We start from the raw sequence: 21,325 nt of genomic DNA, 5'->3' as shown, positions 1-21,325 counted from the left end.
CTTTCTTCATCCCCCACAACATACAGTCCCATGTAAATAATATTACTCCTCTTTCTTCATCCCCCACAACATACAGTCCCATGTAAATAACATTACTTCTCTCCCTTTAGCCCTCACAACATACAGTCCCATGTAAATAATATTACTCCTCTTTCTTCATCCCCCACAACATACAGTCCCATGTAAATAATATTACTCCTCTTTCTTCATCCCCCACAACATACAGTCCCATGTAAATAATATTACTCCTCTTTCTTCATCCCCCACAACATACAGTCCCATGTAAATAACATTACTCCTCTTTCTTCATCCCCACAACATAGTCCCATGTAAATAACATTACTTCTCTCCCTTTAGCCCTCACAACATACAGTCCCATGTAAATAATATTACTCCTCTCCCATCATTCCCCACAACATACAGTCCCATGTAAATAATATTACTCCTCTTTCTTCATCCCCCACAACATACAGTCCCATGTAAATAACATTACTTCTCTCCCTTTAGCCCTAACACACAACTTCAGCCCCGACCATATCACGTGACATATCACATGACTTTATTTGACGTCAGAACGCCCCTACTAAGCATAAGTTTATATAGGCCTGTGAGTGTCACGTGATCCTGGCGTCAGGACGCTGGTGTCTAGCCAGCGTGATGACGTAATTTGTTGCCGGGGAGTTTGAAGCCTAATGGGCGGGAAAAACCGAGTGCAGCCGGATCTGTGGTACAGCGAGTAACCTAAGGAACGAGCGGGTGAGCGGCGGCTGGGGCCACCATATCGGGTGTTGGTGTATGTAGGTGTAATGTGTGTGACCCGGAGAGGATCGTGTGCGGAGTGAGGGAGAGCGGGAGGTGACAGGCAGCGGGACTGACAGGACTGTCACCGGGACCGAGTGTCACTGAGGAGGGACCGGGGCTCTGAGGTGCGGGATGACAGGGCAGTTAGTGAGGGGCCCGGGCACTGTGTGTAATGTGAGTGAGGGGCCCGGACACTGTGTAATGTGAGGAGTGAGGGGCCCGGACACTGTGTAATGTGAGGAGTGAGGGGCCCGGACACTGTGTAATGTGAGGAGTGAGGGGCCCGGACACTGTGTAATGTGAGGGGCCCGGACACTGTGTAATGTGAGGAGTGAGGGGCCCGGACACTGTGTGTAATGTGAGGAGTGAGGGGCCCGGACACTGTGTGTAATGTGAGGAGTGAGGGGCCCGGACACTGTGTGTAATGTGAGGAGTGAGGGGCCCGGACACTGTGTGTAATGTGAGGAGTGAGGGGCCCGGACACTGTGTGTAATGTGAGGAGTGAGGGGCCCGGACACTGTGTGTAATGTGAGGAGTGAGGGGCCCGGACACTGTGTGTAATGTGAGGAGTGAGGGGCCCGGACACTGTGTGTAATGTGAGGAGTGAGGGGCCCGGACACTGTGTAATGTGAGGAGTGAGGGGCCCGGACACTGTGTAATGTGAGGAGTGAGGGGCCCGGACACTGTGTAATGTGAGGGGCCCGGACACTGTGTAATGTGAGGAGTGAGGGGCCCGGACACTGTGTAATGTGAGGAGTGAGGGGCCCGGACACTGTGTAATGTGAGGAGTGAGGGGCCCGGACACTGTGTAATGTGAGGAGTGAGGGGCCCGGACACTGTGTAATGTGAGGGGCCCGGACACTGTGTAATGTGAGGGGCCCGGACACTGTGTAATGTGAGGGGCCCGGACACTGTGTAATGTGAGGGGCCCGGACACTGTGTGTAATGTGAGGGGCCCGGACACTGTGTGTAATGTGAGGGGCCCGGACACTGTGTGTAATGTGAGGGGCCCGGACACTGTGTGTAATGTGAGGGGCCCGGACACTGTGTGTAATGTGAGGGGCCCGGACACTGTGTGTAATGTGAGGGGCCCGGACACTGTGTGTAATGTGAGGGGCCCGGACACTGTGTGTAATGTGAGGGGCCCGGACACTGTGTGTAATGTGAGGGGCCCGGACACTGTGTGTAATGTGAGGGGCCCGGACACTGTGTGTAATGTGAGGAGTGAGGGGCCCGGACACTGTGTAATGTGAGGAGTGAGGGGCCCGGACACTGTGTAATGTGAGGAGTGAGGGGCCCGGACACTGTGTAATGTGAGGAGTGAGGGGCCCGGACACTGTGTGTAATGTGAGGACTGAGGGGCCCGGACACTGTGTAATGTGAGGAGTGAGGGGCCCGGACACTGTGTAATGTGAGGAGTGAGGGGCCCGGACACTGTGTAATGTGAGGAGTGAGGGGCCCGGACACTGTGTAATGTGAGGAGTGAGGGGCCCGGACACTGTGTAATGTGAGGAGTGAGGGGCCCGGACACTGTGTAATGTGAGGAGTGAGGGGCCCGGACACTGTGTAATGTGAGGACTGAGGGGCCCGGACACTGTGTGTAATGTGAGGACTGAGGGGCCCGGACACTGTGTAATGTGAGGAGTGAGGGGCCCGGACACTGTGTAATGTGAGGAGTGAGGGGCCCGGACACTGTGTAATGTGAGGAGTGAGGGGCCCGGACACTGTGTAATGTGAGGGGCCCGGACACTGTGTAATGTGAGGAGTGAGGGGCCCGGACACTGTGTGTAATGTGAGGAGTGAGGGGCCCGGACACTGTGTGTAATGTGAGGAGTGAGGGGCCCGGACACTGTGTAATGTGAGGGGCCCGGACACTGTGTAATGTGAGGGGCCCGGACACTGTGTAATGTGAGGGGCCCGGACACTGTGTGTAATGTGAGGGGCCCGGACACTGTGTGTAATGTGAGGGGCCCGGACACTGTGTGTAATGTGAGGGGCCCGGACACTGTGTGTAATGTGAGGGGCCCGGACACTGTGTGTAATGTGAGGGGCCCGGACACTGTGTGTAATGTGAGGGGCCCGGACACTGTGTGTAATGTGAGGGGCCCGGACACTGTGTGTAATGTGAGGGGCCCGGACACTGTGTGTAATGTGAGGGGCCCGGACACTGTGTAATGTGAGGGGCCCGGACACTGTGTGTGTAATGTGAGGGGCCCGGACACTGTGTGTGTAATGTGAGGAGTGAGGGGCCCGGACACTGTGTGTGTAATGTGAGGAGTGAGGGGCCCGGACACTGTGTGTGTAATGTGAGGAGTGAGGGGCCCGGACACTGTGTGTGTAATGTGAGGAGTGAGGGGCCCGGACACTGTGTGTGTAATGTGAGGAGTGAGGGGCCCGGACACTGTGTAATGTGAGGAGTGATGGGCCCGGACACTGTGTAATGTGAGGAGTGAGGGGCCCGGACACTGTGTAATGTGAGGGGCCCGGACACTGTGTAATGTGAGGAGTGAGGGGCCCGGACACTGTGTAATGTGAGGAGTGAGGGGCCCGGACACTGTGTGTGTGTAATGTGAGGAGCCCGGACACTGTGTGTGTGTGTAATGTGAGGAGTGAGGGGCCCGGACACTGTGTGTGTGTGTGTGTGTAATGTGAGGAGTGAGGGGCCCGGACACTGTGTGTGTGTGTGTGTGTAATGTGAGGAGTGAGGGGCCCGGACACTGTGTGTGTGTGTGTAATGTGAGGAGTGAGGGGCCCGGACACTGTGTGTAATGTGAGGAGTGAGGGGCCCGGACACTGTGTGTAATGTGAGGAGTGAGGGGCCCGGACACTGTGTGTAATGTGAGGAGTGAGGGGCCCGGACACTGTGTGTAATGTGAGGAGTGAGGGGCCCGGACACTGTGTGTAATGTGAGGAGTGAGGGGCCCGGACACTGTGTGTAATGTGAGGAGTGAGGGGCCCGGACACTGTGTGTAATGTGAGGAGTGAGGGGCCCGGACACTGTGTGTAATGTGAGGAGTGAGGGGCCCGGACACTGTGTGTAATGTGAGGAGTGAGGGGCCCGGACACTGTGTGTAATGTGAGGAGTGAGGGGCCCGGACACTGTGTGTAATGTGAGGAGTGAGGGGCCCGGACACTGTGTGTAATGTGAGGAGTGAGGGGCCCGGACACTGTGTGTAATGTGAGGAGTGAGGGGCCCGGACACTGTGTGTAATGTGAGGAGTGAGGGGCCCGGACACTGTGTAATGTGAGGGGCCCGGACACTGTGTAATGTGAGGGGCCAGGACACTGTGTGTAATGTGAGGGGCCCGGACACTGTGTGTGTAATGTGAGGAGTGAGGGGCCCGGATACTGTGTGTGTAATGTGAGGAGTGAGGGGCCCGGACACTGTGTAATGTGAGGAGTGAGGGGCCCGGACACTGTGTGTAATGTGAGGAGTGAGGGGCCCGGACACTGTGTGTGTGTAATGTGAGGAGTGAGGGGCCCGGACACTGTGTGTAATGTGAGGAGTGAGGGGCCCGGACACTGTGTAATGTGAGGAGTGAGGGGCCCGGACACTGTGTGTAATGTGAGGAGTGAGGGGCCCGGACACTGTTTGTAATGTGAGGAGTGAGGGGCCCGGACACTGTGTGTGTGTGTGTGTAATGTGAGGAATGAGGGGCCCGGACACTGTGTGTGTGTAATGTGAGGAGTGAGGGGCCCGGACACTGTGTGTAATGTGAGGAGTGAGGAGCCCGGACACTGTGTGTGTGTAATGTGAGGAGTGAGGGGCCCGGACACTGTGTGTGTAATGTGAGGGGCCCGGACACTGTGTGTGTGTGTGTGTGTGTGTGTGTGTGTGTGTGTGTAATGTGAGGGGCCCGGACACTGTGTGTGTGTGTAATGTGAGGGGCCCGGAAACTGTGTGTGTAATGTGAGGGGCCCGGACACTGTGTGTGTGTAATGTGAGGAGTGAGGGGCCCGGACACTGTGTGTAATGTGAGGAGTGAGGGGCCCGGACACTGTGTGTAATGTGAGGAGTGAGGGGCCCGGACACTGTGTGTAATGTGAGGAGTGAGGGGCCCGGACACTGTGTGTAATGTGAGGAGTGAGGGGCCCGGACACTGTGTGTAATGTGAGGAGTGAGGGGCCCGGACACTGTGTGTAATGTGAGAAGTGAGGGGCCCGGACACTGTGTGTAATGTGAGGAGTGAGGGGCCCGGACACTGTGTGTAATGTGAGGAGTGAGGGGCCCGGACACTGTGTGTAATGTGAGGAGTGAGGGGCCCGGACACTGTGTGAGGAGTGAGGGGCCCGGACACTGTGTGAGGAGTGAGGGGCCCGGACACTGTGTGTGTGTGTGTGTGTAATGTGAGGAGTGAGGGGCCCGGACACTGTGTAATGTGAGGAGTGAGGGGCCCGGACACTGTGTGTAATGTGAGGAGTGAGGGGCCCGGACACTGTGTGTAATGTGAGGAGTGAGGGGCCCGGACACTGTGTGTAATGTGAGGAGTGAGGGGCCCGGACACTGTGTGTAATGTGAGGAGTGAGGGGCCCGGACACTGTGTGTAATGTGAGGAGTGAGGGGCCCGGACACTGTGTGTAATGTGAGGAGTGAGGGGCCCGGACACTGTGTGTAATGTGAGGAGTGAGGGGCCTGGACACTGTGTGTAATGTGAGGAGTGAGGGGCCCGGACACTGTGTGTGTAATGTGAGGGGCCCGGACACTGTGTAATGTGAGGGGCCAGGACACTGTGTGTAATGTGAGGGGCCCGGACACTGTGTGTGTAATGTGAGGAGTGAGGGGCCCGGATACTGTGTGTGTAATGTGAGGAGTGAGGGGCCCGGACACTGTGTAATGTGAGGGGCCCGGACACTGTGTAATGTGAGGAGTGAGGGGCCCGGACACTGTGTGTAATGTGAGGAGTGAGGGGCCCGGACACTGTGTGTGTGTAATGTGAGGAGTGAGGGGCCCGGACACTGTGTGTAATGTGAGGAGTGAGGGGCCCGGACACTGTGTAATGTGAGGAGTGAGGGGCCCGGACACTGTGTGTAATGTGAGGAGTGAGGGGCCCGGACACTGTTTGTAATGTGAGGAGTGAGGGGCCCGGACACTGTGTGTGTGTGTGTGTGTAATGTGAGGAATGAGGGGCCCGGACACTGTGTGTGTGTAATGTGAGGAGTGAGGGGCCCGGACACTGTGTGTAATGTGAGGAGTGAGGAGCCCGGACACTGTGTGTGTGTAATGTGAGGAGTGAGGGGCCCGGACACTGTGTGTGTAATGTGAGGGGCCCGGACACTGTGTGTGTGTGTGTGTGTGTGTGTGTGTGTAATGTGAGGGGCCCGGACACTGTGTGTGTGTGTAATGTGAGGGGCCCGGAAACTGTGTGTGTAATGTGAGGGGCCCGGACACTGTGTGTGTGTAATGTGAGGAGTGAGGGGCCCGGACACTGTGTGTAATGTGAGGAGTGAGGGGCCCGGACACTGTGTGTAATGTGAGGAGTGAGGGGCCCGGACACTGTGTGTAATGTGAGGAGTGAGGGGCCCGGACACTGTGTGTAATGTGAGGAGTGAGGGGCCCGGACACTGTGTGTAATGTGAGGAGTGAGGGGCCCGGACACTGTGTGTAATGTGAGGAGTGAGGGGCCCGGACACTGTGTGTAATGTGAGAAGTGAGGGGCCCGGACACTGTGTGTAATGTGAGGAGTGAGGGGCCCGGACACTGTGTGAGGAGTGAGGGGCCCGGACACTGTGTGAGGAGTGAGGGGCCCGGACACTGTGTGTGTGTGTGTGTAATGTGAGGAGTGAGGGGCCCGGACACTGTGTAATGTGAGGAGTGAGGGGCCCGGACACTGTGTGTAATGTGAGGAGTGAGGGGCCCGGACACTGTGTGTAATGTGAGGAGTGAGGGGCCCGGACACTGTGTGTAATGTGAGGAGTGAGGGGCCCGGACACTGTGTGTAATGTGAGGAGTGAGGGGCCCGGACACTGTGTGTAATGTGAGGAGTGAGGGGCCCGGACACTGTGTGTAATGTGAGGAGTGAGGGGCCCGGACACTGTGTGTAATGTGAGGAGTGAGGGGCCCGGACACTGTGTGTGTAATGTGAGGAATGAGGGGCCCGGACACTGTGTGTGTGTGTAATGTGAGGAATGAGGGGCCCGGACACTGTGTGTAATGTGAGGAGTGAGGGGCCCGGACACTGTGTGTGTAATGTGAGGGGCCCGGACACTGTGTGTGTGTAATGTGAGGAGTGAGGGGCCCGGACACTGTGTGTGTGTAATGTGAGGAGTGAGGGGCCCGGACACTGTGTGTAATGTGAGGAGTGAGGGGCCCAGACACTGTGTGTAATGTGAGGAGTGAGGGGCCCGGACACTGTGTGTAATGTGAGGAGTGAGGGGCCCGGACACTGTTTGTAATGTGAGGAGTGAGGGGCCCGGACACTGTGTGTGTGTAATGTGAGGAATGAGGGGCCCGGACACTGTGTGTAATGTGAGGAGTGAGGAGCCCGGACACTGTGTGTGTGTGTGTGTAATGTGAGGAATGAGGGGCCCGGACACTGTGTGTAATGTGAGGAGTGAGGAGCCCGGACACTGTGTGTGTGTAATGTGAGGAGTGAGGGGCCTGGACACTGTGTGTGTGTAATGTGAGGAGTGAGGGGCCTGGACACTGTGTGTAATGTGAGGAGTGACCAGGTCATTCATACGTGGGGTACCTGAACAGTGGGACATATGTTTTGGGTTATATCCTATAGATTTGTTACATGTACTGTAGTGAGGTCAGCAATAACTGTGTATTGCACTTTTCTAAAGCTTTTGCTCTCAACCCGTTATCTCTCCACAGCTGATCCATCTCCACAGCTGATCCATCATGGCCGTGCCTTTTGTTGAAGATTGGGATTTGGTGCAGACCCTAGGAGAAGGGGCCTATGGAGAGTAAGTGCTGTCATTGGGGCTCTCACTGATGTCCGGAAATGTTCTTGTTCTTCCTTGTGCTCCTGTGCTGTACATGTGAGGTGTCCGTCATTGGTAACATTGTGTGATCTTCAACTTTTTTAATGATCCACTCTTACAGGAGAAGATGCTAGCACACGGAGTGTACCTGTCATTATAAAGAATTATACTTTATTTTTTATTTTTATCTATTACTAGCTGAGTACCCGGCGTTGCCCGGTTTTTCCTTCCTAATCCTTGTTAGGGAGGAAAATCAACAAAGGAGGAAGCTTTTGACTTCATATCCTGTCCTCATATATTGTTGTCATGTCTCGTCCCTGTGATGTCATCATGTCCATATGGTGAAACTGTGTGATGTAATCATGTATATATGGTGAAACTGTTATGTCATCATGTATATATGGAGGAACTGTGTGATTGTCGTCATGTCCATATACGGCAAAATCTCTGAGGAATGTGTCCAATGCCTTGTAGAAAGTATGCCACAAAGAATAGTACGGATACTAGTATCGGTATAAGGGACGATACTCGGCATTTGCCTGGTATCGGGGACTTGTTTAATATCCCCGATACCATGTCCGATACCTGCTGCTGTGCGGCCCCGCTCCAGTACTCCCGATCGCATCATGGCGTCCTATGGAGGAGCATGTGACACACACACGTCACTCCACCTCCTCCCCTGCGCCCAGCGTAATGCTACGGAGGAAGCAGAGTGACGTGTTAAGTTTCACTGCATGAACTGATTGTGTTAAATCTGACGTTTTTGTCTCCTAAGTTATCCTCTATAACCAAACACAAGTTTGTATTATCATGTCATGTTTCTTTCCAATTTGCTTGCTGTCAGGGTACAACTGGCTGTAAACCGGAAAACAGAGGAGGCAGTGGCAGTGAAGATTGTAGATATGAAACGTGCGGTCGACTGTGCAGAAAACATAAAGAAAGAGATCTGCATCAATAAGATGCTTAACCATACAAATATTGTTAAATTCTATGGACATCGCAAGGAAGGAAACATTCATTATTTGTTCTTGGAATATTGTCGGGGAGGCGAGCTGTTTGATAGGATAGGTAAGTAGGTGTATGTCTTGTCTTGGTGTATTTATGGATTGTGATTCCACTGAACATAGTTAAAGTGTACCTTTCATATCACAGAAACCTGATGCTGCTATATGTTACTCAATAGGTCGTGCATATTCTTTACATGTCTTTGGCACAGATTTATCAAACTGTGTCTGTGTGAGAGAAAAGGTGGAAAGATTTTCCCACAGCAACCAATCCCAGCTCAGCTAATGAGCTCTGGTAAATTGAAAGCTGAGCTGTGATTGGTTGCTGTGGGAAAATCACTTTTTCTCTCACACAGTTTTATAAATCTGGGCCTTTGTGTCTAGCTTCTTTGGCTCACAAATCCCCTCTGTTGTTCTGCTCCTCACACATCCAATCAACACAGGCTGCTCTGTAACCCCCTCCTCTCTGTTTTCATGCTGCAATCTGATATCACAAGAGTGCGCCCAGAGGAGTTCCAGTTCCACCCTCACTTACTGGATTTTGTCTCAGCCTGTGCTTCAGCTAGGACAAAAATGATGTTGCAGCCAGACAGGATTATGTTCTGGATGATATGGGGACCACTAGTGGTGGTTTTATAAGCCAGGGTTTCTTGAAAAAAAAAAGAAAACTTTTTTTTTTTTTTTTTTTTTTTTTTAATGGTTAGGAAGGTTAATGTTTTGCCAGGATGTACAACATATAAAAAGTTTTTGATTCTGATAGTGCCCTTATTAGTACAAATACAGTTTTAACAGGACATATTCACCTTGCCATGGGATAAAAAATTGCGTTGTCTTTCAAACAATATTGAACTATAATCAGTGTAAATCAGAGGGCTCTAACATGGACCATAACATTTTGGTATTTCTCTATCGGCTCCATTGGGGGACACAGACCTTGGGTGTATGCTGTTGTTGCTAGGACACTTGACACTAAGGAAATCAAAGTCGGCTTCTCCCAGCAGGATATACCTGCCTACAGAGCCTGAGGTAATAGGTTTAATAAGCTTAGTGTCGCAGGAGATGGACACTAGTCTGGGGTTCTCCCCAGACTTGGTCTAACATTTTTTTATTTTTACACAAAAGGGACGTTTAGTTTCTTATTCCCTTTTAATTTCCTGTTTTCAGGTGGGGACTCAGGAACATAGCGTTCACTGTTTCCCCATTTGCGATTGAGGGGGTACAAGCATCGTGGATGTACTGTCAACCCCCTCTCGCCAACAGCCAGCGCCTGGGGTTGTACCTCAGGGGTCCGGGTCCCCCACTTTTCTCTGCTCGTCTAGCTTTTCAAGCCTGGCATGATGCAGGTGACAAAAAGCTGGCTGAAGACTTCATTAGGTAAGTTCTTCAGATTGAGCTGAGTATTTCCCTTCTCCCTTTTTTTTCTTTAAGGTGTCGGGGGCTTGCAACCTCTGGAGAACCCCTGTTTTGGTCCCACTCCTTTTTATTGTTTCTAGTTGGGGTCCGTATTGGGCAAGGACTCCCTAATGGTATTGGGGGAACTCAGGGGGTTAATATCAGTAGATATCACAGGGAAATATAGAAAAATTCAGCTCACCGTTGTAGTTCTCAGACCCAGATCATGTATATGGTAACACACCTCTCCAGTTGGAAGACTCGGAGTGAGGCAAGGGCCGTGTTCCCAGGTGCGGCAATTAGGCAGAGGAGAAAGTAGCATCCGGCTCCCAAACTGGATAAAATACTGGCTTTATTGAAAAATATTAAAAACCAAACTGGAACATAATATGGATAAGAACAAACGAAACGCAACCAACGCGTTTCGACCTGTTAACAAGTCTTAATCATGGTAAGTATGATGGACAAAAGATGCATCTTAAATACTGTGGTAACCGGTGACATCACATAAGGTTTCTGGAAAATGTGGAGCTGGGAGAATGGAGAAAACCCGTAATGGAGTGAACAACTAAAATAAGTAGTAAATTAGACAAAAACTATGTCTTATTCAAGTGATTAATATATATAACTTAAGTCATGTCTGTAATTAAGTCCAGACGGGAAGCGCGTGTCTAAACACAGTATCCAAAAAGCCTCTCGTCTGAACACGGCTTTACTCCAATCTCCACCTCTTCTGGGCGGACGTACTTTTTCTATACCTGTCACTGAAATGTTCGGAACAATACCTGCATGATGATCAATAATGTGTTTAGTGAAACCTGACACAGATCTACTGCCGATTTTGTTGCTGTCGGGTATGTGTAAATGTTCTTTAATCCTAACTTTAAGTTTTCTGCTTGTACATCCTATGTATTGAAGGTTACAGGGTATGCAAATGATGGTATAAACAACATGATGTGTTTGACAATTAATGAAACTTTTTGCTTGAAATTCCTGTCCTGTGGTACATGAATAAAATTTATCAGTATTGGGCATGTATTGGCAGACTGTACATCTTGGATGGCTACATTTGTAGCTGCCTTTACATGTTAGCCATGTATCAGTGTGGGGAGCTGTACTAAAATCGCTGGGAGAAAGTTGATTATGCAGTGAATGTGCTTTGCGGGGTACTACCCGAACACCTTGTCGCACAATTTCAGACATGGTTTTATCAAGATGTAATACTGGTAAATGTTTGAATATAATATGTTTAATATCTTGAAATTGTCTGGAAAATGGTGTGGTAAAGGTGGGAAGCGATTTAGTATTAGATTGAGTACGTGGTTAATATCAGTGGTGTAGGACTGTTCATTTTTATTCACTGGGCAGTCATTCTTTATTCAGCAGCCGTGGCTGCCTTCTCCATGTTTTTTTTTTCTTCTGTGTTCCGGCCGCGTGGTGTGCAGCGCGGCCGGGGCACAGTTTATTTTCGTTTTCACAGCAGCGCGCTGCGCCGGCACTTCGCCCGCTCCTGTTCCCCGGCACTCACATATGCTTCGGGGATTGGAGCGGGCGCCATTATGAGTCGGCATCTTCTTCCCCGGCGGGATTCGCGCCATATGGAGAACGCGCGGCCGGGGCGCAGTTTACTTTAGTTTTTGCAGCGGCTTGCTGCGCCGGCACTTCGCCCACTCCTGTTCCCCGGCACTCACATATGCTTCGGGGATTGGAGCGGGCGCCGTTAAAAGCTGGCATCTTTCTTCCCCGGCGGGATTCGCGCCCTAGGGAGAGCGCGAATCTCTTCAGCCACTCAGAGCTGTGCGGGGGCTTGGAGGCCAATCTGAGGCGCTCTAGTCTAACCCGGCCCCTCTCTTCTGATTGGTCCTTCTGTCCCTGCTTTTCTCACAGCAGCTGCCTGGTGGGGACATGGATGCTGGTGAGATTACCCTATTTTTTTCCACGTCCGAGACCAGAACTGTCCCTCCCTCTAAGCAGGTACCTGGGGCCCTGGTCACCTACTATACTTATAAGGGCTGCAACGCAAAATGCCTGGATCTGCTGAACCCACTTGTTCCGCCTGCACCACTGCACCTCCTGACCCCCCTGGTATTCCTATTCAGGATGCTCCCCCAGACCCAGTGGGCTCTGCTGCCCCTCCAATGTGGGTGTCTTTCCTCTCTATTTCTGACTTGGCGTTCCGTTCCGTGGTGACTGCCTTAGAGAGGTCCTCCTTACACCGTTCCCCAATAGAGCCTCGCTCTCCCTCACCCTATTTTAAACGCTCTCACAAGCGTAATAGGGGCCATTCCTCTGACTCCTCTCCGGAGTCTTTGTACAGACGTAGGCATGGGCATCATCCCTCTGCTACGTCTTCCAGCAAGTGTCTTTCTTCCTTAAGACGCTCCCCGAGTCGCCGTTCTGAATCTCCAGAACGGCGCTCCAGGTCAGTGTCTCCCTTTCCTAAGGCTGCCTCCACCCGTTCCCACTCCCCTGGTGAACTAGTTGATGAGGCTGCTTCTGTTTCAAGACTCAGAAGACCACGCAGACATGACCGATACGGTGGACTCATTGGTTTTGGCCATAAGAGACACCTTTCACCTAGAGGACCCAGGAACTTCGGACGCTGTCCCAGAAGTTTCCTTTCATCGTGCCCGTCCGGCACACAAGATGTTCAGCTCCCATGCTGAATTTGAAGCCTTGCTAGAGTCTGCCTGGAGGCATCCTGACAAGAGGTGTCAAGAAACAAAGAAGGTTCAAGCGCGTTATCCCTTTGCTAAGGACCTCATTGCCCGGTGGTCCTCACCTCCTACGGTGGACCCACAAGTCTCCCGTCTATCTAAGACTACTACCCTACCTTTGCTCGATGCTGCATCTTTTATGGATCCAGCGGACAAAAAGGGGAGACCTTGGCTAAATTTGCCTTGAGGCGTCGGGTTCATCTCTTCTCTCTGCCTTTACCTCTGCCTGGGTTTCCAGGGCCCTTACGATCTGGGTTTCCCGACTCCACCAGGGCAATTCTTTTGGAGCTTCCTCGGAACAACTGGCCGACTTAATTCTCCTGCTTTCTAAAGCGTGAGATTTTCTATGTTCTGCTTCCATGCAGTCAGCCCGCTGTACTGCTTTTGCCACAGGTAACCTTGTGGATCTCTGTAGATCCGCGTGGCTCAAAGCCTGGGATGCGGACGCAGCCTCTAAGAAGTCTCTCACTGAGCTTCCTTTTACTGGTTCTCAGCTTTTTAGTAAGCGCCTAGACGAGATCATCTCTGAAGCCACGGGAGGGAAGAGTTCCTTATTACCTCAAAATAAGGCCTGTAGAACTACCTCCCGCTGTAAAGCTACCTCCTTTCCTTCCTTTCGGACCTTCGGGGTCACGAAGGGGACCAGGCAGGCGACTTCTCGGGACCAAAAAGGCTCCCTTATTCCAGACTTGCACATCCTGGAATTCGGATAACCGTTGGGGCCGCTGTGCGCCCAAGGCAGGTACCCGCAAACCCACCTCTGCCTGAAGGGACGCCCCCACCCACGGATTTTTCTCGCGTGGGAGGTCATCTGTTACTCTTCCGGGACGTCTGGTCCACGCATGTGCAGGACTCCTGGGTCAGGGATGTGGTGTCCAACGGTTACCGGATCGAGTTTGCCTCTCTTCCAAATTCCAACCTCTTTGTAGTTCCCAGGAAAAGGGGGTCCAGTACGCCCCATCTTGGATCTAAGGCTCCTCAACCGGCATCTCCTCTTGCGCCACTTCCGCATGGAGTCTCTCTGTTCGGTTGTGGAGACCATGGATCAGGGGGGGGTTTCTTTCCTCAGTGGACATCAGGGACGCCTACCTCCATGTTCCGAATTTTCCGGCACATCAGCGGTTCCTCCGCTTTGCTGTCCCAGAGGGACATTTTCAGTTTGTTGCTCTCCCCTTTGGCCTAGCCACAGCTCCGAGGGTGTTCACAAGGTCCTTGCGCCTGTGATCAGTTTTACTTTTTAGCTGCTGTTATGATCCACAGGAAGTTCTTTTGTTTTTGAATTATATTTTTGTCTGACTACAGTGCTCTCTGCTGACACCTCTGTCCGTTTTAAGATTTGCTCCTTCTCTGCATAGTCCCTAAAATGGACAGAGGTGTCAGCAGAGAACACTGTGATCAGACAAAGGAAATTCAAAAAGAAAAGAACTTCCTGTGGATCATAGCAGCTGATAAGTACTGGAAGGATTAAGATTTTTTTAATAGAAGGCATTTTCAAATCTGTTAAACTTTGTGGCACCACTTCATTTAAAATGTTTTCCAGTGGATTACCCTTTTAAGATCATAACATTACATATTGGTATGACATTATAGTAATGTTGTGTTTTTTTCTAGAGCCAGATGTCGGGATGCCTGAACAGGATGCCCAGAAGTTCTTCCAGCAGCTCATCGCAGGGGTGGTGAGGATATTTTCTGCTTATTACATTTAGGTTTATATATTGGATGGAGGACTGCAGTGAGAGATGTGTTTATTAATTCAATTTTACCCATGGATATTTCTAATACAAATCAGTGTAAAAAATGTGAATCCTAAAATGCACTAAATTTATTGGTGTTAAATACTGATGTATGGTATATGTACAATAGCCATGAGGTGACATAACACACAGGAAGGTCTAGCATTTTTAGAGCTGCAGCAAAAATATATACTATAGATTAATCTCCAATTGTGTGTTTTGTATGTCAAATTTATGCATTCATCTTCTCACTGTTGTGTTTTTAAATTAAATTTATATTTGCAAAACAGCCATTTGTGCTTTTTATTATTAGGAATATCTGCATGGTCTGGGAATTACTCACAGAGACATAAAGCCAGAGAATCTGCTCCTTGATGACAGAGGTAAGAAAAATTTGTCTAGCTGTTCCCTAGTATTTGTATCCTTGGTGATATACTTTAAAGGGGAACTCTGTGAAAAATACGTTTTCAAATCAATTGGTGCAAAATCACTTCTATTTAGAAATCTTAACCCTTCTAGTACTTATCAGCTGCTGTATACTACAGATATACTATAGAGAAATTTGTGAAGTTCTTTGGTCTGACAATAGTGCTCAGTGATTCTAATTCAGACAGTTCCTGACACTGACAGCGGTGTCAACAGAGAGCATCGTTGTCAGTCAGAAAAGAAATCCACAAATTTCTTTCTTTTATACAGCAGCTAATAAGTACTGGAAGGATTAAGATTTTTTAATAGAAGTAATTTACAAATCTGTTTAACTTTGAGGCACCAGTTAATTTGAAAACATTTGTTTTGTACTTTTTTCCACCGGAGTTCCCCTTTAAGTACAGAGTGGTTAGTCCTGTTGCCATTATACTTAGCATTTTTATCACAGCCTGAAATCAGCCTTATATTACAGAAAATGGAAAAGGACCATAAATTTGTAGGCAAAAAAAAAGCCTTAAGTATGCAGGTTGTCTTGCCAGTTTTTGAATCTGAAATGTATTTTTATGTATTAATAACTCTAGAGTTTCCCTTGCTGATCCAAGTGGTTCTGAGTTATTATAATTTTTTTTTTTTTTCGGGACTTATTTCACTTTTATATCAGTGATGTTTATATAAATGACGTAATATAAACAAGCTCTCACCCTCTCTAAGGTAGTTGCCTGCAAAAATGGCCACGAGCACTGGCCAACAGTAGTATCCACAAAACAAGCAAAGGGTAGTTCAGCAGTATGACTCCAGGTAAACATCCCTCTTTATTAAAAGGGTTATCCAGGAAGAAACTTTTTTTTTATATATCTACTGGCTCTAGAAAGTTAAACAGATTTGTAAATTACTTCTATTAAAAAATCTTAATCCTTTCAGTACTTAAGCTTCTGAAGTTAAGGTTGTTATTTTCTGTCTAAATCCACTCTGATGACACCTGTTTTGGGAAACACCCAGTTTAGAAGCAAATCCCCATAGCAAACCTCTTCTAAACTGGGTGTTTCCCGCGACAAGTGTCATCAGAGAGGACATAGACAGAAAAGAACAACCTTAACTTCAGAAGCTCATAAGAACTGAAAGGATTAAGATTTTTTAATAGAAGTAAATTACAAATCTGTTTAACTTTCTGGAGCCAGTTGATATATATAAAAATGTTTTTTCCTGGAATGCCCCTTTAAATGAAGCCATATAAAATTGTAAATCCAATCCACACGACATAAAAACACTATGCATCAGGCCTGATAATACACTATGCATCAGGCTTGTTTCGTGGATAGTTGTAAGTTATTGCTAATAGATTTTTGTGAAAAATTCACATTTTCAAAGATTTGTAAGAGAAATAGCCATGCCAAATTGGTTATAAATTGACATCCAATACGTCTACTAAATTTGGCATCATTTTTTAAACGTTCTCATTTTTAGGGCATTAGAAGTCTTATGTCGTCATATTGTTTTTTGTTTTTTTTTTAATTTTCAAGGAAATTTTCTTGTGCATTTGATGAGATTGAGTCCTAGAAACCCTAACATTCACACAATTTTAATAACTGCACCCTTCAAATTATTCATAATGACATTTAAGTTTATTAACTCTTTATTTGACTTACAAGAATTAAAGCAAAGTTAAGGTGAAGGGCGCAAACTGACACCAGGGGCCGGGGCCAATCAGCGGTGCTTTTGCTCCTAGCACGCCCCTATCTTGCCATTGAACCACTTGTGCTGCCTGCTCCCCGACCGCGACCCGCCACACCGCACCCCCGACCCACCCCACCGCGTCGCACCCCCCACCGTGATGCTGGGCGGTATTCCGGTATGGATGTTTGCCTATACCGGTCGGGCCCCTCCCCCACCCTCAGTCAATAAAAAAATTAAACTTACCCGTAATGGGGGTGGTCCGGGCCATCCATCCTTCCTTCCTGTAGTGTCCGGGGGCGTTCCGGGTGAAGAGTGAACCGGTCTGGGCTGTCCTTCTCTGACGGTCATCTTCTCCACTCCGGGCAGGCTCCGGCCTAGTACACTGCATAGACGCCGCTACGCCGTGACGTCAGGTGCGTCGCTGCGCACAGGCGTCACTGCGCAGCGGCGTCTATGCAGCGTACTAGGCCGGAGCCTGCCCGGAGTGGAGAAGATGACCGTCGGAGAAGGACAGCCCGGACCGGTTCACTTTTCACCCGGAACGCCCCCGGACACTACAGGAAGGATGGATGGGCCGGACCACCCTGACAGGTAGGGGGAGAGAAGCGGGTGGTGGCGGCGGCGGCCTATGGCCCCGCAAAAGCCACTGCAGATCATTGATTTAAAGCGCCCGCTTTAAATCAATGATCTGCAGCGGTGTCACAGGGGGTTAAATAGCCGATAATTTATACCGGAATATCGGTATAAGTTATCGGCTATCGGCCCTAACCTCCACCGATTATCGGTATCGGCCCTAAAAAACGTTATCGGTCGATCCCTAGTTTCGGCCATAAGAGACACCTTCCATCTAAAGGACCCAGGAACTTCAAACGTGGCTCCAGAAGTCTCCTTTCTTCGTGCCCGACCGGCACCCAAGACTTTCAGCTCTCACGCTGAATTTTATGCCCTGCTGGTATCCGCCTGGAGGCACCCTGACAAGAAGTTTCAGGAAACGAAGAAGGTTCAAGCGCGGTATCCCTTCGCCAAGGATCTCATTGCTCGGTGGACCTCCTCTCCAACTGTGGATCTGCCGGTCTTCCGCCTCTCTAAGGCGCCTACTCGGAAGTTGGCTGATGCGGCTGCCTTCAAGGATCCAGCGGACATGAAGGTGGAGACTTTGGCAAACTTTGCCTTTGAGACAGCACGTTCTTCCTGCTTTTGCTTCGGCCTGGGTGTCAAGGGCCCTTTCACTATTGCCTCCCATCTCCGCCAGGGTAGTCTTAAAGATCCCTCTTTAGGATTTATTTAATCTAGCTCTTCGATGCTCCACAGCTGGAGATTTTCTGTGTTCTGCTTCCATGCGCAGCCGCTGTGCTGCCTTTGCCACAAGCTAACTGGTAGCCACTGTCCCTCCATGTGGCTTAAAGCCTGGAATGTGGACGCTGCCTTTAGGAAGTGAGGCGACGGGCGGAAAAGAGTACTTTATTACCTCTGGATAAGGCTCACAGAACCGCTTTCCGTTCTAAGTCCTCCTTCTGGTTCTGTGAACCTTTGGTACCAACAAAGGGTCCAGCCGGGTGCCTTCACGGGAAGAGGGCTCCTCCTTCCGAACCTGTACCTCCCGGAGGTCTGCTCTTCGTTCTGGCTGTTTTGCGGCCCCATCAGGCAGCCGTAGGCCTTCCTCCTTCCGACCTTTCTCGGGTGGTTGGTCGCCTCTTGCTCTACCGGGATTCCTGGACCACGCACATTCAGGATTCCGGGGTCAGGGATGTGGTAGTCAACGGATACAGGATCGGATTTGCTTCCCTTCCATGGGATTGCCTTTTTTCTTTCCTGGACCCTCCGGTTCCTCTCTAGATAAGGCAGTTCGGGGCGCGCTCCAGCTTCTTTTTTTATCCAGGGAGTAATTTGTCCTGGTTCCTTCAGGGGAATGTTTTTGAGGTTTATTCCAACCTCTTTGTGTTCCCCAAGAAAGGAGTTTCTGTTTGCCCCGGCCTTGGTTCTCGAGTATCTCAGCCAGCATCTTCTACTTTCCCATCCCGAATGGAGTCTCTCCGTTCGGTGCTGGCGTTCCTGGTTCATGGGGAATTTCCGTTCCTTGGTGGACATCAAGGATGCCTGCCTCCACATCTCATTGTTTCCCGGTCATCATCGGTACCTCCGCTTTGCAGTTCCGGACGGTCATTTTCTATTGTGGCTCTCCATTTTTGTCTGACCACTTCTCCTTTACCAAAGTCCTGGCGCCTGTGATAGCCCTTTTACGGACAACAGTTGTTTCCGTGATTCCTTACTTGGACGACCTCCTGACCTTGTCTCACTTCAGTTGGATGGTCAATCAGGACAAGTCCAACCGCTCTCCTGGGGCTTCAGTTCGACGCGGCCTCTACCCGCTTTAGACTCCGCCGACCAGTCGGCTGACTCTTATCAAGAGTCCGATGACTTCGGCACCCTGCTCCCAGTTTCCATTCGCTTTTGCATGGATGTCCTGGGTCGGTAAACGGAGGCCGTGAAGGCCGTGCCATTTGCCCAGTTTCATCAGACCTCTTCAACTGGTGATTCTCTTCCGGTGGGACACGTCTCCATTGTCTCTTGACCGCAAGATCTTTCTCTCTAGACAGTCTTGTCGGTCCCTTCTATGGTGGCTTAGTTTCCCCCCTGTTTTTTTCAGGGGCGCTTTTTCCTGCCCCTCCCTGCCAGTCTGTCGGGCTGAAGACGTGTTTTCAGGGACCAGCCGGTCTGTGGCCTTGGTTCCCGGAAAAGGCCTTTTCCCCTTCAACTTGTTGGGCCTAGGGCATTCCTTTCTTTGCTTGCTTCTTGGGAAATTCCCTTCTGGACGGAGCTCAGATTTCCGGCCATCTCAGCTATCTTCATTCCGGGCGTCTCTGGGATGTGGTCTTCTCAGCCTGTCCTCAGTCGTCCAAGGCGAGTGGTCCCCACATCCGGAGATGTTTGCAGTGATCTGCAACCCCTGCACGTCCGGCCACAACCGAAGCATTTCCCTCTCTTGGTCGGGCTTTGCCCTACCTTATCTGTTTCTTCCCCTTCCTCTCTTTTCGGGGCCGTGAGGAAACTCTCAGCAGAGGGAGTTTCAGCCATTGTCGTGGCTCAGCCTGGCCCCGGCGGGCTTGGTACGTCGTCGTGGTCAGGATCCTGAACGACTTAATGCTGCGCCTTCTCTATCGTCTAGACCTCTTATCTCAGGTCTTCTGTGCCACCCCTATTTACCATCTATGCTTTGGTCGGCATGGCGGTTGAGACAGTGGTTCTGAGGACCTTTTTGAAGTTTCTCTTCCCGAATGGTTTGCACCATGCTGAGGGCACAGAAGCTTTCCTCTGCAGGATTTACCACCATACCTGGCGGTCTTATTTTCATTGTGTGAAACTCTGCCTTTTCTCCGGTCGTGGTTTTCCTTCCCCGACCCCTTTCAGTTTCCAGTCGGGGCTGGCTCAAGGTTTGGCTTTCAGCTCCCTTAAGGGTCAAAGGTTCGGCCCTTTCCATTCTTTTTCAACGTCCTCTGTCGTTCAGTTATCATGTCCAAACCTGGTTCAGGCAGTGGCACAAGCTGCCCCTCCCTATCGGTCCCCTTCTTTCCCTTGGGACTTACACTGGGTCTTAGGTGCCCTGCGAGGCGCCCCTTTTGATCCTCTCAGGGACATTTCTCTTCGCCTCCTTCCCCGGAAGGTGGCATTCCTTATTGCTCTTACCTCTGTTAGGAGGGGTCAGAGCTGGCAGCTTTCTCCTGCCGTTCTCCCTTCCTGGTTGTATACCAGGACAAGTTGTTTTCCGTCCAGGTCCGTCCTTCCTACCGGAGATGGTTTTGATTTCTTTAATCTCAATGAGGACATCATCCTACCGTCCTTTTGTCCGGCCCCTTCTCGTTGCTGGGAGCGTTTGCTCCACCACTTGGTTGTGGTGAGGGCTGTTCGGACTTGTCTCTGTCACTCTTTCCTTTCAGCAGTGTGACTCCCTTTTTTATTTTTCCGGAAGGTCGTCGTAAAGGACAACCTGCTTCTACGGCCACCATTTTTCGGTGGATCCGGTCTGCTATTTCGGAAGCTTACCGCTGCGAGGGGAAGATCCCACCCAGGGTTTTGGCTCATTCCACCCGTTTTTCGGGGGCATCCTGGGACCTCCGCTACGTGGCTTCGGCCTCGCAGTTCTGTAAAGCGTCCACGTGGTCATCTTTGCACACTTTCACAAGGTCCTACCAGATTCATACCTTTGCATCAGCTGATGCTTCTCTAGGCCGTAAGGTGTTGCAGGCGGCGGCGGTCCAGCTGTCCACCTGACTGATTTCCTTACCCACCCAAGGGTCTGTGTCCCCCGATGGAGCCGATAGAGAAAAGGAGATTTTTATGCTTACAGTAAAATCTTTCTCGAAGGTTCCATTGGGGGACACAGCTCCCACCCTTTTTCTGGTGTTCCTATTTCAGTTATCTGTCCAAGGGTGTGTTCAGTTACCTTTTTCTTCTGGTTGCTCGGACAGTTTGTGGTTTTTCTCTTTACCTGTCGGTCTTCTCCTATTGCTCTGGGACTAAAACCCTGCTGGGAGGAGCTGACTCTTCCTGTTGCCATAGTGTCAAGCCTCCTAGAGACAGCAGCATATACCCATGGTCTATGTCCCCCAATGGATCCTTCGAGAGAGAGATTTTACGGTAAGCATAAAAATCT

At 50.4% G+C, this 21,325-nt stretch overlaps 1 protein-coding gene across 4 annotated transcripts in view; it reads left to right on the top strand.

Moving 5' to 3' along the window:
- The first annotated feature begins 624 nt into the window (after positions 1-624).
- Positions 625-21,325, top strand: part of CHEK1 (checkpoint kinase 1) — a 38,834-nt gene continuing 18,133 nt past the window's right edge. Inside the window, exons 1-5 of one of the 4 annotated variants that reach the window (XM_056542332.1) lie at positions 625-756; positions 7,619-7,710; positions 8,573-8,796; positions 14,453-14,517; positions 14,888-14,957. In XM_056542332.1, coding sequence (XP_056398307.1) covers positions 7,646-7,710; positions 8,573-8,796; positions 14,453-14,517; positions 14,888-14,957 — 424 coding nt within the window. In that variant the 5' untranslated portion in view covers positions 625-756; positions 7,619-7,645. Of the gene's footprint in view, positions 757-802; positions 927-7,618; positions 7,711-8,572; positions 8,797-14,452; positions 14,518-14,887; positions 14,958-21,325 lie in introns of those variants that run through there. The other 3 variants (XM_056542333.1, XM_056542335.1, XM_056542334.1) reach the window with 3 other exon arrangements.

This window comes from Hyla sarda, chromosome 10 (genome assembly GCF_029499605.1).
Source record: "Hyla sarda isolate aHylSar1 chromosome 10, aHylSar1.hap1, whole genome shotgun sequence".
Taxonomy (NCBI): domain Eukaryota; kingdom Metazoa; phylum Chordata; class Amphibia; order Anura; family Hylidae; genus Hyla; species Hyla sarda.
Note: the sequence above shows the minus strand (reverse complement) of the source record. Positions and strands in the feature narration are given on the sequence as shown.